The 19,297-nt window shown below is 35.9% G+C and overlaps 2 protein-coding genes across 7 annotated transcripts; one reads left to right on the forward strand and one right to left on the reverse strand.

The window, feature by feature from the left end:
- Positions 1-3,493: 3,493 nt before the first annotated feature.
- On the reverse strand, positions 3,494-5,477 carry LOC121788883 (protein STAY-GREEN homolog, chloroplastic-like). The gene is made up of 4 exons (XM_042187479.1): positions 5,097-5,477; positions 4,835-5,005; positions 4,233-4,400; positions 3,494-4,125 (listed from the first exon to the last, which is right to left on the reverse strand). The coding sequence occupies exons 1-4, from the start codon at positions 5,214-5,216 to the stop codon at positions 3,769-3,771; spliced, it is 816 nt and encodes a 271-aa protein (XP_042043413.1). The 5' UTR covers positions 5,217-5,477; the 3' UTR covers positions 3,494-3,768.
- Positions 5,478-7,016: 1,539 nt separating this feature from the next.
- On the forward strand, positions 7,017-18,723 carry LOC121788877 (ubiquitin carboxyl-terminal hydrolase MINDY-1-like). 6 transcript variants are annotated; one of them, XR_006047948.1, is made up of 12 exons: positions 7,017-7,254; positions 7,855-7,973; positions 8,123-8,229; positions 8,354-8,441; positions 9,507-10,416; positions 10,576-10,630; positions 10,717-10,798; positions 11,954-12,034; positions 13,033-13,137; positions 13,209-13,258; positions 14,512-15,195; positions 15,533-15,647. XR_006047948.1 is itself a non-coding variant. In XM_042187471.1 (12 exons), the coding sequence occupies exons 1-12, from the start codon at positions 7,095-7,097 to the stop codon at positions 18,384-18,386; spliced, it is 1,953 nt and encodes a 650-aa protein (XP_042043405.1). In that variant the 5' UTR covers positions 7,017-7,094; the 3' UTR covers positions 18,387-18,723. The 6 variants fall into 6 exon arrangements, 5 of the variants coding, with proteins under 5 accessions (XP_042043405.1, XP_042043406.1, XP_042043408.1 ...); XM_042187471.1 differs by lacking the exon at positions 14,512-15,195 and adding an exon at positions 18,306-18,723; XM_042187472.1 differs by lacking the exon at positions 14,512-15,195 and adding an exon at positions 18,023-18,243.
- The last annotated feature ends 574 nt before the right edge of the window (positions 18,724-19,297 follow it).

The following is a 19,297-nucleotide window of genomic DNA, read 5'->3' on the forward strand; positions in this document are numbered from 1 at the left end:
TAATAAAAAAACATAAATTATAAATCTGCACAGGCCCGTGCACACGCACTCCTGTTGTGCACATTCAGGTGCGCGTCCTTACATCACACGTCACCATCTTTCAAGTTGGGCCGCCATGGCAGAAAACAGCCGAAACAGTTGGGTAGCAATGGCCATCAAAATTGAGCTGCTCTATTTTAACTTTATGTGGCCTGAACAAGGTTTGGCTGATTCTTTATACTACCTCCGCCCCCAACTTTGATCCGGCACGAGTTTTAAGAAATGTAATAGAAAATGAATTGAAAAGCTTAGTGGATTATGAGTTCTACTTTTATATATTAGTTTTATAATAAAATGTTAATAGGAATGAGTTAGTGATATAAAGGGTCCACTACCAAAAAATGGTAAAAAGTGAAATGAGACAAATTTTAGGGGACGGACGGAAATGGAAATATGGAACAAACTTTTAGGGACAGAGATAGTAATTTATATAGATCTTAATTTAGAAACCACAGCGCCCTATTTTAGAAAGAGTGAACTACATAAATGGTACCTGATCTTTATTTTATATTGTTTTTGATACCCCGTGACAAAAATAATCCTAGGTACCAAACATATTATTTTTTTGCTATGGAGGATATTTTTGGAAATTTCAATTAAATACCAACCATGTGATTTTTTCTCTTTCTTTTTTTCTTCTTTAGTTTATTCTTCTTTCTTTTTTCTTCATTTTCTTCTTTCTTTTTAGTATTTTATCTTCCTTTCTTCTTTCTTTTTTCTCCTTAATTTATATTTCCTCTTTTTTCTTCTTTTTTAGGGCTTTATACATACATCTAATTGAATTTATGTTAAGAACATAACATCTAATTAAATTAATTATTTAAAGTTATTAAATCAATTGAATTTTTTTATTAAATTATTCTGTACTCATTTTAGGGTTGAAACACCTAACTAAAAATATTCAACTCTTTATATCATTATGAATACAATTCGCAATTTAAAATTTTTATCAATACTATATCGATTAGTTATTAATTTAATATAGAATAATAATAATAATAATAATAATAATAATAATAATAATAATTATTATTATTATTATTATTATTATATAATATGATTCATAATTTAAATAACTATACTATAACTATTTATTAATTACTACTATTTTTAGTATTATAACAATAAAATTATTATAAAAATTAAATATATTTTAATGATATTAATTAATTATTAATTTATAACATCAAAATAATAATATTAATATTAATTAATAATAATTAATAATAATATAAAGAGTGAGGAGAATGGGAGAAGTTATTATAATATCACTTTTGGTACTAGTTTTGTGTATGCCCAAATATCCTAAATGATACAAATGAAAAATGTATTTGTTTAGAGGGCATTTTTGGCTGAAAATGGCATCAGGTACTAAAAATGTGATTTATAGGTACCAAAATAGATATAAAGTAAAGATCAAGTACCATTTACTCCCTCCGTCCGCCATTAGGAGTCTCATTTGAGTTCGACACGGGTTTTAAGAAATATAAAGAAAAGTAGGTGAGAAAAGATAGTGGAATGTGGGGTTCATTTTTTATATTAGTTTTATAATAGAATGCGAGTGAAATGAGTTAGTAGAAAGTAAGGTGTACCTACCATTTATAGTAAAAGTGAACCGGGATTCCTAATGGCGGACGGAGGGAGTATGTGCGAAAGTGAAAGATCATGTACCATTAATGTAGTTCACTCTTTCAGAAAAATATGTATAATAATTATGAATTTTTTATTTTACCTTTATCCCAATAATTTTGTTTTAATCCATCAACACCACAACTTTTGTGCATAGATTATGACATGATGTAATTCGTAAATATCAATAGTATCATTAATTCAATATTTGAAAATTGAAATAATGGTGCTATAACGAGAAAAAACGACAGACAATTGTTCCCAGATTTATTCCATATGCCTCGTTGAGATCAGACTGGGCCCGGCCGGGTTGAGCGGAGCCTGGCAGAATTGGCCAGCTTGCTACTTTGCCAATTCTTCTCGCAGCTAAATACTCTCTCCGTCCGACATTAAATGTCCAATATTTGACCGGCACGAGTTTTAAGAAATTATTTAACTTTATGAAGGAAAGTAAGTACAAAAGTTGATGGAATATGAGATCTACTTTTATATATTAATTTTATAATAAAATGTAAATGGAATGAGTAAATGGAATGTATGGTCCACTTGCCAAATATGATAAAAGTGAAATGGGGCATTTATTGGCGGACGGACGAAAAAAGAAAAATGGAACATTTAATGGAGGACGGATGAAGTATATTAATGCGATTAAATTTTTTTTTATTAGGAAAATAGAAACTTACTCGTCAATAAAGTCGATGCATTTACAAGCTTAAGTAGTAGTACTAACAGCAAAGCGGTCTGAAAAATCAACTCAAGTAAAGCTTGAAAATATTATGTAGTGTTACAATTTTTATAAGAGGGATAAAAAATATTCTCTATCTTCATTATTATTATAATCTCGGGCCTAATGATTGGAGGGAAAACATTTTATCCTAAGAGCTTTTCACCATATAAACTACTCTTGTTATCCCCCGGCCCTTGATTTCAAAGGCTTTTTAGTTGCTTTTGTTTTCTCTTCATAATACTATGCCACTATTTTATGATTTAAAGTTAGACTAAGCATAAAAATATTGGTGACTTTATCTCACCTAATAAATGTAACTAATAGTACTACATTGCAGTTAGATTCATTATATAAAGTATTGAATTACATAAATAAAGTTTCAGCTGACCAAAAACTAATAATTGACCACTTGAAGTAGCTTTTAATTTTCTCACGTTTCTACCGTGCTATATATTTATTGTGGTTACACATATTCTTATATTTTCTTAAATAGAAAAGGTTTGGAAAAACTGAAAGGTCAAAGAAGCATTTCTTGTTTGTTTGCCGCGTGCTTTGTTTTTTTTATATGGAGCGTGTTTTACTTTTAGCGCATAGAATTAAGTGAAAACATAAAATTAACTATTTGAATCATAAGATCGTAAAATAAGCTTAAAAACAATTAATTCGTTTATCAATTTATCTTATCACAAGTAAACACTCCCTTGGTTTTATACGATCGAACTGTAAGGTAAAATCATTTAGACCGGTCACAATTCTGCACATGTAAATTAATTTATAAATTCAAATTCATGTAGTGTACAACTAAATGAATTGTCGAGGCAAAACTACGACAAAAATTGAGTTCAACAAAGATGAGTTTGATAGAAATTTTTATTTTCGAACGTTACATTACATGATTGAAGTGACTCCAACCAGCCTCTACTAATTAATTTTGAGATTGAAGGAACATTAACTACTGAGAAATTATTGCACATTAAAGAGAAATTTGACAACACTCCAAAACTAAAACTAGTACGGTCAAATGAGACAATTAACTAACCAATAAGGCCACACACCTAAATACCTAAAATCCAGCTGCAATGCAATAAACCAAACACATTACAACCAATTTATATTTTCTTCATTCCAAACCAACTAACACGGCCTTAAACCTAAAATTACAAATTTTTTTCACACCCAACAATTTGCGCAATCAATACAATACGTACGCCAATTGGCTTTAGGTACCACATTATGTACTACTAATATTTTTAACCCTAAAACATCATGGAGGCCTCTACACAAATAATGATATACATAGAGCCACTAGTCTAGAGATGCAATTTGCATATGTATAATTCACACAATAACAGTTTTAATTAAAACAAGCATAGTCAAGAAGAACCACCGGACGGATAAGTTTGCGAGGCATCGAGTGATTCGGAAGGGGCAGCAAGATCGTCGATTACTTGGGCATGCTGGGGCCATGGAATCAAGCTCATTGGTGGAAAACAACAAGAGCAGTCCTCTTGGCAAGGCTGTAGGGTATCGAAACCCGACCCATAATCATTGCCCTGAAAGAAAGCATCCCCGTCGTGGGAGGGGGACGATGCGTCCCTGAGTGGGCCCCAGCACTCGACCTTGTTGAATTCCGGAATGTTTGAGTGGAAATACACCCAAACCAAAGACTCTTGTAGCTCCGGGTAGTTTTTGAACAAGTCCTCATCTCCATGCACAAAAGCCTTCAACACCTAATTATTCATGATATATATTTATACTTTGTTATATGAGTTGAGATCTATCAACATATGTACTATAAATTATGATGATAGCTATATTGTTGTTATTAATTAATTACCACAGGAAGTTCTTTGCAAAAAATGAAGTATCTGAGCCTGGAGAAAAGGTCTAAGAGGAAGTGACCACCACTAATGTGACAATGGACGTGGAGAGACATCTTCCCTTTGATTTTCTTCCACTCCGCCACCACTTCATCTCTTTGTAACTTGTTGTACCATCCTTGCAACTGCATCCACAATTTACATATTCATTCCACCAAATCTAATTATTAAACATATATATTTAATTAATTACTATAGTATCCTTAAAATACACAAATTGAAAAAAAATTATTATAGGTTGAATTCACATATTTAATTTGTAGTGCAAGTCAATTTGAGTTAGATTATTGACATAGTTGTGTCATTTTTCGTTGCGTCTTGTATAAGTATAATATGTCTCGCTCATAAATTTTAGTGAAATTGGGCAACTAATTATGATAATCATCATAAATAAGTAAGCCAAAAATAGACGCGACGTAGTATTAAAAAAAGAAAAATCTAGAAGATCCCAGTCATCATCCATCTTCAAAGTGGACCGACCGCTCAAAAATAGTTTTTCCAAAATATTTAAAAAAATAAAAAAAGATCGATAAAAAGGAAAATTAAATATAGTAATTACCTGGGAATTGTTAATGGTTTGAGAGATGGCTAGAGTGAGCTTGGAAGTGATGTCACTGTGTGTAAGTGTGTATGTTCTTGGATGCTTTCCTGGATGCTTTTTCTCTGCCCCTAAAAACAGGACTTTGAGCTTTGATGCCTCAAATATTGCCGGCCCAAATAATCTTGCAACCTAACCGATGATCACACAATCTATATAATTCAGTTTATAATTAACTAAATCCACTATTCAAATAAAATAAAATAAAATAAAAAAAACTTACAGGGAAGATGGATATATTTTTTCTGTGTCTGCTTGTTGTTCTGTGCAGAAATAAAGCGTTTCTTTCATCTGTTAATGGAGATTTTGATGGGAGGAGCAACGCAGCTGCCATGGTTCCCATCTAATTGAAATACTACAAAATTCAGAAAATGAGAAAAGGGTGTTTTAATTAATGGAGACTTGTGTTTTGAGTCAGAGAAGAGTGGGGAATAAATGAAGGCCAAAAATCAGGAGGTTGCTTTTTGGGGAATGTTTCCCACTTTTTTTTCTTTTTCTTGGTCTGTGATTCGGTGTTTTAAGCTTTGTTTGGATGCCAAAATGTTTGGAAAACTTGGAAGTTTGGCATTCATAGTGTGTGTGTGTGTTGAGCGAAGGGGGATCGTGTCAAGAGCGGTTGGGTTGGGGGTTGCTTCTACTCTTAAATATTCTTGGATGGATACTACTAAACCACGTAAATATTCTTGCCTATTTTGGCATTATTTCAATTTTCTTAAAATAAATGGCTCAGGACTCTGGAGATCATCGGCAATACACAACAAACAAGTTCAGTAGTTATCTTGTTTCATATTTGGTCAAAAATTACATTCCAATGAGCAAGGAACAAATAAAATTTAAGAATTATTTTTGTGTTATATTTGGTCAGAAATAAATATTCAGTATTATCTTTGTTTTATATTTGGTCGACATCACAATTCTTTAATTTTGAATCTTTATGGTTTACTTTGACAGAAATGGTGCTATTAGAATCGGATTATTATTAACATATTACAAGTTTACAACAAATATTATCAGTATGTTTTGCACAAATATTATCAATATTAGTATGTTCTTTAGGGGTGCTGTGGTTTAAATTACAGAGTTCGTTTGCTTACATATGAAAGTTTGGATATACTTTCTTGGGCATGTTATTAGTAATTCGGTAGTGTAGTCATCATAACTTAAAAATGTTGAATATTAATCATATTTTGTGTTTTCAATATTTAATACTCCCTCAGTCTCATTACATGTGAGATATTTTTTTGAGCATATATTTTTAAGAGTAAAATAAAGTAGATAGAGATAAATAAAGTGTTGTTTTTTGCCCATAAAATGAAATGTCTCACTTATAGTGCGACGACCTTAAAAGGATTAATGCGTCTCGCTTATAATGAGACAGAGGGAGTAATACAAATCACCGCAATCTATGTTTTCTAAAAAAATAATGTATTAATTTTGTGAAAGGTTAGACTTATATTGTACTTTATATAATATGATAATAAAATGATGAACCACTCTTGATATTACTCGTTTCATAATAGATGACATACTTGATGAGTGACACGTAATTTTAGGAGATGTTGTTTTGTGTATTAAGTGGAGAGATAAAATAATATATTTATATTAATGTGAGAGAGATAGCTTTTTCCAAAAAAAGAAATGTGACATGCTTCAGGGGATGAACTAAAAAAAATATGACATCCATTATGGAACGAGTGGAGTACTATATTAAGGAATTTGACTCAATTAATGATAAGTATGATACTTGTCGTCTTTGTTAAGATGACATATTATATAAAAAAAATCTCAGTATCCATCTCTAAAAAGGAAAAAAAAGTAAAAGGAAATAGATAAAAATAAATTGAATAATGAAGTACGCCCTTAAAATAGTTTAGACGTTTATTATGTGCACAAGATTTAAGAAAATGACGTTTAAAGGTTAAATAAGAGAGAATAAGAGAGTCAATAAATATGAAAGTGAATAAAGCTTTTTATAAAAAAAAGAAAATAATTCAATTATTTTAACAGAATTAAAAAAATATGGAGTACAATTCTACTACCTTCAAATAGATGAAATATTACATTTTAAGAATAATTATAATTATTAATGGAATATTTAACTATAGTGTTATTTTAGTTTCCCGGGAGAAGAGAGAGAGCAAGCCCTCTATTTTCCTGCAATTCGACATTTGTTTTTATTACACCCAAAAAAGACTTGTTCAAGATTCAGAAGCATTTCCATATGGATTCTTCTTCTACATTGCCGCCATCGACCTCCGCCACGCCGCCGCTGACCTCGCTGGAGGAGGTTGTGTACAAGACCAAAGTGATTGAATTCTTCGACCGAACAGCTCCCATCATTCTCCAAAACAATAATGGCCCCTGCCCTCTCCTCTCTATATGTACGCCCTTCTTTCTACATCTAGGGCTTTCTTTATTCATATCACCATCAATGCTGCCAAACCTATCTACTTTTTTTGGTGACTTTCATGGAACAAATTGAACATTTTCGGACGAATCTGAGATGGTTGAATTTATTTTGTGATATAATGTGAATGGCACCAAAAAGCGTAACACAGACTGAAGAGTTTTTGACCAATGGAATGTTTAAAGTGTAGATATTGCTCTTCAATACCACGTTGGAGAAAGTGATATAAAGAGTATCAGTAACAATTTCAAGGCATTGCTATATCAATTGTGTGTAGTGAAATTTTTTAGGCAATATAGAGGAAACAAATTCGATTAGCTGCAGCTGTGTACTTAGTGATCTGAATCTGCACTGAGTTTCCTTTAGGCTTCTAGTAGCATTTATGCAGACTGACAATTTCATAGTGGATGAGGTTTTGTATTTACATTTGATAGTGATATATGCTGTATGAGTCTTGTTATTCAACCAAATGCACTGATGCCATCGTGACAACCGTTCTCATTTTTATGCAATTGTTACCTTGGTTGACTGCAATTTCTCCCCTACTAACTCAATTACTGTTTTTATGTAATAGGTAATGTTCTCTCCCTAAAGAACAGTTTGAGTTTGAGTCTGGATACACCAGAGGTTTCGCAGGATAAATTGCTTTCTCTGGTCGCTGACCGGTTGATTAATTCGAACAGTAAAATTGATGTAATTTCTTTCTTGTCCACTCCTTTTTCATCAATAGATTAGTTTGCATTGTTCATACAATATGATCTTCCTTTGCATACATTCCCATATTTCTTCGAAACCTGACCTGTTTGATCTCAGCTAACGTGAGTTTGTTAATGTTGTGACAGAACAAAGATGCTGGCTATGTTAAGAATCAGCAGCAGAATATTACTGATGCTATTGATTTACTTCCTAGGCTCACAACTGGCATTGATGTGAATATAAAATTCAGAAGGTGGATTAGGTTTCTTGTTAATAGTTTTCTGGTTTTCATTTTTCACATCTCAGAGGTTAACACTACTAATATATAATCACATGTTACTAGATATATTCTGATAAATGTATATCTGAATTTTCAGAATTGATGATTTTGAGTTCACTCCAGAATGTGCAATATTTGATTTACTGGATATCCCACTTTACCATGGATGGATTGTTGATCCACAGGTTTCAAATTTTTGGCTTATCACTGCAAGAAATTTTCAGTTTCTAATGTTTTTATTTTGGGCACTGTGTGTATGATCCGCCGGAGTAAACTCGTGGGATTCAGTCTCGTAGTCCCTAAATGACATATTACCAAAGCATTAGTTAGATGGTGTCTCAAGAGACTGAAAATTTATTTGAGAATTGCATATGGAATGCTTCTCTTTATCACATACATACATCTACATTTTCGATTAATTGTATGATTTAAAAAACCCAATACAAATTTACCGTATGTACAATTCTTACAGTCCCTCTCAAACTAGAAGCATGGATATTAATCATCCCTAGCTTGATACAAAGATAATAGATTATCAGCTCTTACCCCATTTAGAGGACTGTCTCCCCATTGATCCTCACTAGAAATCATTCATTGTTGAATCTTCTTATGAACAAACTTAATATCAACCTCAATATGTTTTGTTTGCTCATAAAAAGATCAGGTTACATGCAATTTGAAGTACAATCTAATTATCACACTACAACCTAGCTTATGAATGTCAAACCCACTTTACTGAGAAATTGATGTATCCATTCTATTTTGCACTGATTTGGTCATAGCTTGCTTTTCTTACTCTGCTCTTGAGCACGAAATCACATTTTATTTCTTGCTTTTCCACAAAATCAAATTACCTCAAGAAAAAGACAATATTATGAAGTGGATCTTTGATATTCATTTGACCCTACCCAATCAGCATCTAAGAAACATCCAATCTTATTATGACCATGGTCACTATAAACTATTCCATACCAGGTGCTCCCTTTATGCCTTTAAGTAAATGAAATCAATCTTATTAAGACCATGGTCACTATATGGGATTCCATGCCACACACTCCCTTTAAGTAGCACAGAATATGCTCTACCACCCTCGAGTGATCAAAAGCTAGTAATGACATATAATTTTCTCACCACACTTAAAGGATAAGAAATATCAGGATGTGTCACACTAAGATAGATAAACTTTCCAATCAATCTTCTATATATCTCAAGATCATCTACTTATGTTTTGGATTGTTTCTATGTTTCAGGATATTGAAACTGCTGATGCTATTGGCTCAAAATCATATAACTCTCTCATGAGTGAGCTTGTTTCTTTGGAAACACAAGCTATGGAGTGTGAAGAGAATGAGAATCTAGAAGAAGACAGTGTAGATTTTGTGGCTGCGACAACTGCTGTTCTTGGAATTCCATCTCCTAGTCTTTCAAGAAGCCAATCCTTCACTGATTCACCCCGAAGTATGAAAAAGGGAGATATGGAAGAAGAAGGAGAAGTCTTGAGAGTCTTGAAGTTATCAGAGACTGAAATGCTTAGTTCAGCAATGGCCGGTGTAGCTGTAGATACTGATAGTGAACATATGGGGAAGTCTGAAGTGTTGATATGTTCAGAACCAGTGGGAAATCATGTTTCTGGTGAAACTGTAAAGGATGGGGCATTAATTTCTAATGACAGTGACAATTTTGTACATGATGATGAATTTAAAAGATCTTGTGGAAGTGCAGTTGATGAACCCGGGAATAGTGAACATGTTGATGAAACTCTCTCTTTAGAAGAAGTTCCTTCATCTTCTAGTCACTGTCATGATGAACCCAGGAATAGTGAACATGTTGAAAATAAATTCACTTCCACTTCAGACCAGGATGAACAAAGTAATTGCACAAATGATTGTACAGCTGGAGAATTACCAAGCTTCTTGACTGCTTCTGCAGATTTAGGATCATCAAGTGGCCCAGTACATAACACCTTTAGTCCTGTCCTCAATTCAGGTATTGATGTTAGTGAACCGATGTACGAAGGGGAAGAGTGTATAATGGAATCAGGAACTGCAGTCTGTCAAAATCAAGAGCCCATTTATGAGGGTGAGATGGTTCTTGCCAAACAAGGGGATAGTGGTTGTGTTAATGAGGGTGACTCTATGGAGAGAATATCTATCACACAAGGTTAAGTCTCTGAGTGAATGACAGATTTTTTCTTATTGATTAATTCTTTTTACTGTTTCCATTGAGGATAAAGCTAGAATCTGCCTTGTTGCTTTATGTATTTGTTTTCATGTGCAGTACATTTGCTAATGAATTTATCTACCTTATTGTACTTATTAGGAGAACTAATCAGGAACTTTATGAAGAACAGTGCTAGTCAGTTGACTATTTATGGGTAAGTTTTATGAAATTCTGCTGTGCGGTTCTTTTTGTCTGGCCTTTATGGCTTCCAAAGGATTTGAGTGTTGGTTGTCTTTGCAGCCTATTTTGCTTACTAGATAAAGTGAAGGAACGTGAGCTGTGTGTTTTTTTCAGAAATAATCACTTCAACACTATGTTTAAGGTTAGTATGTTATGATGCCTATATTTTATATGTTTATCTATTGGCAATCATACTGGCATTTCTTAGGAGTTAGGAGTAGCTTACTTTTCTACTTAGTGTTATTTCTCACTTGCGTGGAAAACTCACCGAAGACAAAATATGGTTGGTTAGTCTTTATAGCTAATTTCAATTGGACGAGAATTTACTAAATCCGTGAACCTTTTGAATTAAGATAAGGGATCCCAGGTCATGCATTGACCCTAGCGAGGGGATCATCTAGTGCATGTATTTGCATATACATGAAATCAGACTTCTGACGCTTTAAGTAAGGGAAAAATTTCGATTTTGGGGTCAGTCCCCATTAAATATCACATATTTGACCGGTGCGAGTTTTAAGAAATTGTTTTGACTTTGTGAAAGAAAGTGGGTGAAAAAAGTTAGTAGAGTGTGGACCCTACTTTTATATATTAGTTTTATAATAATCGTGAGTAGAATGAGTTAGTGAAATGTGGGGTCCACTTAGTATAAATAGTAATAGTGAAATGAGACATTTATTGGAGACAGTCCAAATAAGGAAATATGAGACATTTAATGGGGACCGGGGGGAGTAATTTAAAAAAGAAGGTTCCATAAAAGGGAACCATTTTTTCTATATTCTATAAATGGAAAATACGCCAATCTCATTGTCATTTTTAAAGTGACGTGTTTAAATTTAATATTTCGTAAAAAAATAAAGAATTCGAACTCAGGCTGAAGCCTATCACACATCACCTAAGACCTTCGACCAAACCACATGGGCAAACTCAACATTCGCGTTTTTTGATGAACTATGTTAAACTTAAATACGCCAATCTCATTTTTTGTATTCTATAAATGGAAAAACGCCAATCAAAATAGTTCCCTTTTATGGAACCTTCTTTCCAAGTTAACCCCAAAATCGAAATTTTCCTGAAGTAAGTGACTAATCAAAGTAGCACTTTATATGAAAATTATATGTTCTTTTTAGAGTTCAATAAGACATCAGAAAATTCCTATTTTAATTTTTTCCATTTCTTTTGAGATTTAAAATATGTAGTTTCTCTTTTTTTACTTTTTTCCATTGGGTTTAGAATAGTACTAACAATTAGTCTTGCTATTTTGGTGTTGGCTTTGAAGCTAATATTTGGTTGTTTGCAGTATGAAGGTGACTTGTATATATTGGCAACAGACCAAGGTTACATAAATCAGCCAGATTTAGTATGGGAAAAACTTAATGAGGTAAGAATCTTGTCTAGTGTATATTTTAATTTAATTATTTTACAGTTGATGGTCTCATTTCAGTGGATAATATAAAAGCATGTAAGTGATTATCGTGCTTGGCCAATCAAAGTCCCTAAGAAGATAATCTATTGGTGGAATAAAATTACTTCTCCGCCTTTCTAATTTTGACATCATGGGTGTGATTAGGGAGCACTCTTGATGCAGTTATGGAAATTAGATAACATCTAGGCTGTTTCATGTGTTCTCCAGAATGTATTGATATTTTTTACGAGGACATGCTTTAGATATAACTGTCTCAGCTTCAGTAGACAGAATATTGAGTATACTGTTCAGCTTTATGACGTAATTTATGGTACTCATGGGAATATCACAGGTATAACAAGGATTATTATGCAGTAATTTTATAAAATGTCATGAAAGTTTATTTGGCACGCTGGAATCTATATATAAATGTGTGTCCAATTTTAAAAATGGATTTACATGAGAGACTCTGGCTTGCCAAGTCAGAAACCGAATGTTGGAATTTTGATCCAGTGACATTTTTGAAAAATTGTTGAGAGGTTATCAGCAGTTTTATTTTTCAAATTTCCATGGTCATAATATTTTTTCAAAGCTCCCCACAATCAAGGTGTAACTTGACAAATGGTAATATACCTTTTATTAAGTTCAGAGTTTCATGACTGCTCAGCAGTGTGTTAATTCTCTCCATAATAGTAAGCAAATTTTTATTCTGATAATGTTAATATTGGAACTTCCACGATAGATTACAACCAGAGGCTGTTAAGATGAAGTGTAGACTCTTATATTTATTTTATTGTTTATTCTTTTCTCCCTCTCCCTTTCTCTAATTTAATGTAGTCTCGAGAAATGTATCCAAAAACATACATAAATACACTCTGGCTATTAAATGGGCTTTACTCTTGTATAGAGGACATCATTTGGTTTTCTGGTCTGCTTTTTGAGATTTATATCATGTAATTCTCTCCTTCGACTAGGTGAATGGTGATACTGTGTACGTGATGGGAAACTTTAAGGATTTCAAGATGGATGATCCTTCCAACGTGACCTGGGATGAGCAGAATGCCATGTCCTGTACGGCTGTATGTAGTTCTCGTATTTCTGGTTTATGAAATGTATGACTACTACACTAAGCCACAACTTTGTTTTACAGGACTATATAGCTAGCATTGATTGTGTAGCTCAATCAAATTCCAATATCAAGTAATTTTTCTAACTTTATTGATAGCTAGCTTATTTTGTTCAGTTTACTGATAGGAACAGATGAAATGATTCCGACTGTTATACATCACTAGAAAGATAGTACTCCTAATATTTAGTTAAATCAGTAGTACTTGAGAATCGGATGGTATCTAGTTTGACATGTATTTTCATATCATTTTGGTAGTGTTAAGGTATGTGGGAAGGTGAGATGAAATTGACAAAAAATGCCCCATCAAAAGAGGCCACTACAGTATGTCCCAAGATACTCAATCTATGATACTGAAAACATAGCAATGAAGCCCTATTTACGGATCCACATGCAAATTGGCTTAGCCTACTAACAAAAATCCGACAATAGTAAAAAGAACTTAGTTTATAAATCATAATCTGACTAATTAACTTATGCACCACATGCTATCAATTGCTCCCTCCCTCCGCACTAACAGCCTTGTCCTCAAGGCGCTAGATGCCGACTGCTCATCAGGTACGTCCATTGCCATGCTCGTATCCTCAAATGGCAGTCTGCATTTAGGTGGGAGAAGATGTCCTTGGCATCTGTCTTGAGGCTGTATGCTAGGATGTCACTGTAGAATTGTGGCCAGTTAAAGGCGGACAGGGAAAAACTGGTGGCAAGGTTTGGTGGTGGGTAGGACAAGGGTGGATGTGTTAGAAGTCGATCAGCAGGGCAGCAAAAATACTGAATGAATATGTTGTACACGGACTATTCAATGGAATGAATAACAGGAAATATATTGCATACCAGATGTTCAATTTTTGACAAACTGAAACAGGAATTTAACAAACTAAATTCAGCAACTTCAGTCCTCCAAAGAGGCCTGCTACAACTCAAGACTTTGACACTCTCTTTCTAACCTCCAGATAGTATTTATTACCAACCATAGACTCGGACTCAACAATGAATCGTAAACTAATCCTACTACACTCTCTTTGAAAATATAAACTAAAATAACATGACATGAGAAACATAAACTAAAGACTATAGACCTGACTCTATGCTGCTGGCATTGACGCAATCTACATCTGATATGATGCATACACATTAGGATATGATGCATACACATTAGGCTGTGTGGCGCGGTCCAGTTTCCGGGCCTCCTTGATTGCCACTGAATATTTATTGATCATCGGATACATCTGGGCACGCAATGACTTCTTCAATCCTGCTAAAAAGTACCCCACACATTCCGCTTCTGAAAATACCTTAAGCCGTGCCATGTTACTTTCGAATGCAGATATATATTGCTCCAGGCTGCCGGTTTGTGTGGTATTCTTAAGAGCCTCATACTCATTGAAGGCAGACACATTGCCAAAACGCACCAATATCTCCTGCGTGAATTGTTGCCAGGTAAGCTGGGGATGTAGACGCAACAACAATAGCATCCATGCAACCGCTGGCCCCGACATGGCTCCCAGGGCATACTTCACCCTGTTTGTCACTGGTATTTCGTGCACCAGAAAAAACTGCTCAGCTTGGATGAGCCACGCCTCGGCATTGAAGCGATCAAAAGTGGGTAAATCTATCTTCTTGAAGCGATCATAAGTGGGTAAATCTATCTTCTTGAATAGCTGTGGCGGTGAAGTTTTATGTTCCCGCAAGTTCTCTCCCCCGGAATCATTGCCGTTGAAAGAAGCTTCACTGATCGACAGCTTTGCCAATATGGCACGAACCTTGACGTCGAGCACTGCCTGGTTTGCTCGAATCTCTGCGATACGGCCCTGCAAATATTCAACATCATTCTCTATCTCTTCCACTTGGTTCTTCAGTGCCGCGCCCATCTCACAAATTGAAAGAGTTAAGGGGGTTTGTGTGAAGAAGAAACGATGAAACTCAAACAAACTTGAAGAAGCTATACAACTTCAAGAGTGCTGTTTCAAAATACTTATAATCTGAAAACCTAGCAACGAAACTACTAATGGTAATGGACCCAAGCCCATGCAAATTAGGTTTAGCCTATTAACAAGACTCCAGCAATTAATTATAACAATAATTAAAAGAAACGTAAATAATATTCTAATATATTACTATATCACATTTATTTCCGACTAATCAGTAACTGCTGCTCCATTACTCAGCACCACTCCATGCAGCAATTAAGATAATTACTGCTGTCATGCCATTACTTAATATAATTTCCTTCTACTTGATGGAATATTCTGAGGTTTTTCTATCTTTAGCCTACATGTATCATCTCATTATTCTATTTCTGATTTCTGATGTTGTTTGAATGACTTTATGCTTTTTATGTTTGGCAGTTCTGATTTGCAATTGGCTATAGCTCTTCAACAACAGGAATTTGAGCAACAACAACCTCAGCGATCAGTACACCCAACTGTTGCTAGTGATTCAGGGCTGGCCACGGATCCTCAGGTAGTTGTTTTGAAGCAATCAATGTGCTGTGGCATTGTTCTCATATTTTCTGGAATTGTTCATCCACTTCTAAATGATAATTCGGTGAAGTTTTGTTGAAATATTAGTTAATTAGTGCTTAACGGTTTGTTAAACGGCTGATAATATTGCACAAGTCAATAGTAACCATAGTTTGCTGATTGAGATTCTTCCCTGTAGCAAGTAGTTTCTTTTATTAGATTTGATTCTGTGATATGGGACAACTATGGGTGGAAAACCATAATGTTAAATGACTATGTAGGCTAGTATAAACTTTCTTAACCAAAAGGGGGTCATATTAACTATTAACTGCCAGAATCATCTGTCTCCCAATCTCTGACTAATGTCCACTGCCCAACTAAAGGATCTGCCTGGTTGATAGTTTGATTTGTATGGAACTTAGCTAAACTCATGACCCTATCCAAAAGATGATTACTTTCAGTTTAGGGTTATTTATGTCTTTTGATTAAGTTTACGGGCTTGGCTTGTTTAGTTTGTATATACAGAGATTTCTGTATGTATTTATGGTTGATTTTGATAAAATGAAAAGCTAGGTTTTGTTTTTCCTTCTCCAGTTCTTCCTGTATTCAATAGAGAATCAAGGAAATTTCACTCTTACCTGTGTTTTTTGTTTTTTCCACTACTTTTTGAATCATAAGTAAGGCCATCCGCAATGGGCGGACGATGGCACGCCCGATGGCGCGCATCGTCCGCGCCATTCATCGTCCGCCCCCACTGTGGGTGTGTGGCCTATGCTTCAGGCGCAACTTAAACCGCGGACGATGGCCATCGTCCGCGACATCGTCCGCCCCATTGTGAAGGCCGCGGACGATGGCACGCGGACGATGGCACGCGGTTTCGTTTTTTTATATAAATCTTGTTTCTCATTCAGTTGTGCATACGAACATATCGACTATCTCTCAACATATTCTCTCTCAACATCCAACGAAAATGAATCCCGGCGAAGACACCAATAGTTCTAGTTCGTCTGATTCCTGTAGTTCGATTGACGAAGCATTAGATGCAGCCGTTGAAGCGGCCATGGCGGCATGCTATTCGCAAATGCAGCGCGAGAAGGCGGCGGCTGAGCAAGTCCATCGTCCTATTCGACATAGGACGTATGTCCGACGCAACCACGAGGAAGCTCACAGGCGTCTGGTTGAAGACTATTTTGCCGATCAACCACGTTGGGGCCCGACTGTGTTCCGCCGCCGGTTTCGAATGTCGAGGTACCTTTTTCTCAGCATTGTTCGTACATTGTCTTCACGTGAAGAATACTTCACGTTTCGGGAGGACGGCATCGGGAAACCCGGCCTTACACCATTGCAAAAGTGCACGACTGCTATTCGTCAGTTGGCATACGGCACCACGGCGGACCTTTTTGACGAGTACCTCCACTGTGGGGAGACTACAGGCCGCGAGTGTCTGAAGTACTTTTGTCGGGGGATAGTAGAGGCCTATGGCGACACATATTTGCGCAAGCCGACTGCCACTGATTGCTAGGGTCTGATGCAGATGCACGAGAGGGCGCACGGGTTTCCTGGGATGCTCGGGAGCATCGACTGTATGCACTGGCAGTGGAAGAACTGTCCGACGGCGTGGAGAGGCCAATTCACAAGTGGATACAAGGGCAGCCACCCGACGATGATCCTCGAAGCCGTCGCTGACTATCGGCTTTGGATCTAGCATGCTTACTTCGGCGTAGCCGGGTCGAACAATGTAACCGCAACGGCCCGGCCAATACCATATGGGGTACTACTTGGCCGACGGCATCTACCCACGGTGGCCAGTTTTCCTAAAGACGGTCAGCTGCCCGATTGGTGAGAAGAGAGTTTTATTTGCGCAAAAGCAAGAGGCGGCGCGGAAGGATGTAGAGCGGGCATTTGGGGTGCTCCAATCACGGTGGGCAATTGTGAAAGGGCCGGCTCGTTTCTGGTACAAGGAAGTCATCGCCGATGTCATATATGCGTGCATAATCATGCACAACATGATAGTCGAGAGTGAAGGCGGAAGCATCACCGATTGGAATGACGACGACCGTGCATCTAGCTCTGCCGGCACATCGACCGAGACACCCGATAGAGGGTTACCGTTAGGTTTCGATGAGGTTTTATCTAGGCAGGCCTCAATGCGCAACCAACAGGAGCATGCGCAGCTCATGAGCGACATGATTGAAGAAGTGTGGGCTCGTAACCGCCGTCGCTGAGTTTGCGTTTTTTATTATTTCGCATTGTAATGTATTAATTTTTATTAAATGAATGAAGTTTTTAAAATTCGTATTTTAAATGTATTTTAGTTTTTTTTAATTCGTATGTATTTTGTAAATATTACAAAATTGATGATGTGGCGCGCCATAGGGCGCGCTTTAGGGCGCCCCACTGCAGGTGGAGAAGGAGGAGGATAAAAATGCTGACGTGGCGCGCCATAGGGCGCGCCTTAGGGCGCCCCACTGCTGATGGTCTAACGGATGAGACGCTTTCTGCATCACCTATCCAACTTGCTATGTACTCGATTTCAAAATACTAGCATGTCTATGTTGAGGCTTTCTATCCTAGTCACCATCCAATCAATATGGAGCATTGTTTTACACTTTGAATAGTTGATAGCGGAAGTATTGTTCTAAGCTCAATATCATTGCAGGTTTCACACAACAGCTGGAAACACACGCCTTCCTCAACTAAGCAGGAGTCCAAATCGAAAGAGAAGTGTGCCATCATGTGAATACTTTATGCTCGTTCCATGCAAGTTACGCGAATGCTGCAACTATCTCTTGTGTATGCAGTGCAGCTTACATGGTTCATAGCCCCATGTGTGTAAAGCTAATCAGAAATCCCATTTTTGTAAATCTCTGCAGTAAATTTGAACTCATAAATTTGCAGCCATTGATTTTTTCAGTTTAGTCATAAAGATCCATATGCTAATGGATTCTTAAGGATTTTGACTTCTAGGATCGGTAGGTGGTTTAAAGCTCAACTTCTGTATATTTCATATACGTACACAATTATACTACTGTTCAAAGAACTGATCAAAAATTTGGTGGCTCTTTTTCTCTCCCAAATATCATGTTTCCTAATCTATTCTAGTGCTATTACTATTCGTTACACAGATAAAATGACGCTACAAAATAGGCTCATTAGGCTTTAATAACTTTGGAATTTGGGAGGTGAACTCCCCAGCCTGAGCCTATATGGCTAATCCCTCTTGGTTTTGCAGCAAGTCTTCTACTTAGTAATTAGAGGTGCCTTCATCGTCGTCTTCTTCATTCTCTTCTTGCAGATGTAACATGCTATCATTCTCTTCTTGCAGTCCTATCTCATACTATTATTTATAGAGCTGTACAGGGAAAGAGATTCAATTCAATTCGTGTCATATGCAACTTCAAAAGTTACAAATCAAAACCCAAAGAGATTCAGGCAAGCCTTACGGCTAAATCACCAATCATAAGCCATCCTTGAGCAGCAAAAAATAAGTTTGATCCATCATACAATTATGTACACAACTTCTTGAATTTTTGCAGCAAGATAGTGGAGTTCCCAAGAAATCATACACACAAGTCCCAGAGCAATATCAAAATAATTCCGAAATTATTAAGTTCCAAAAATTAAATAAAGAAAGACAACGGCAGATAGTCT

Source organism: Salvia splendens, unplaced genomic scaffold, assembly GCF_004379255.2.
Source record: "Salvia splendens isolate huo1 unplaced genomic scaffold, SspV2 ctg1169, whole genome shotgun sequence".
NCBI classification, from domain to species: Eukaryota; Viridiplantae; Streptophyta; class Magnoliopsida; order Lamiales; family Lamiaceae; genus Salvia; species Salvia splendens.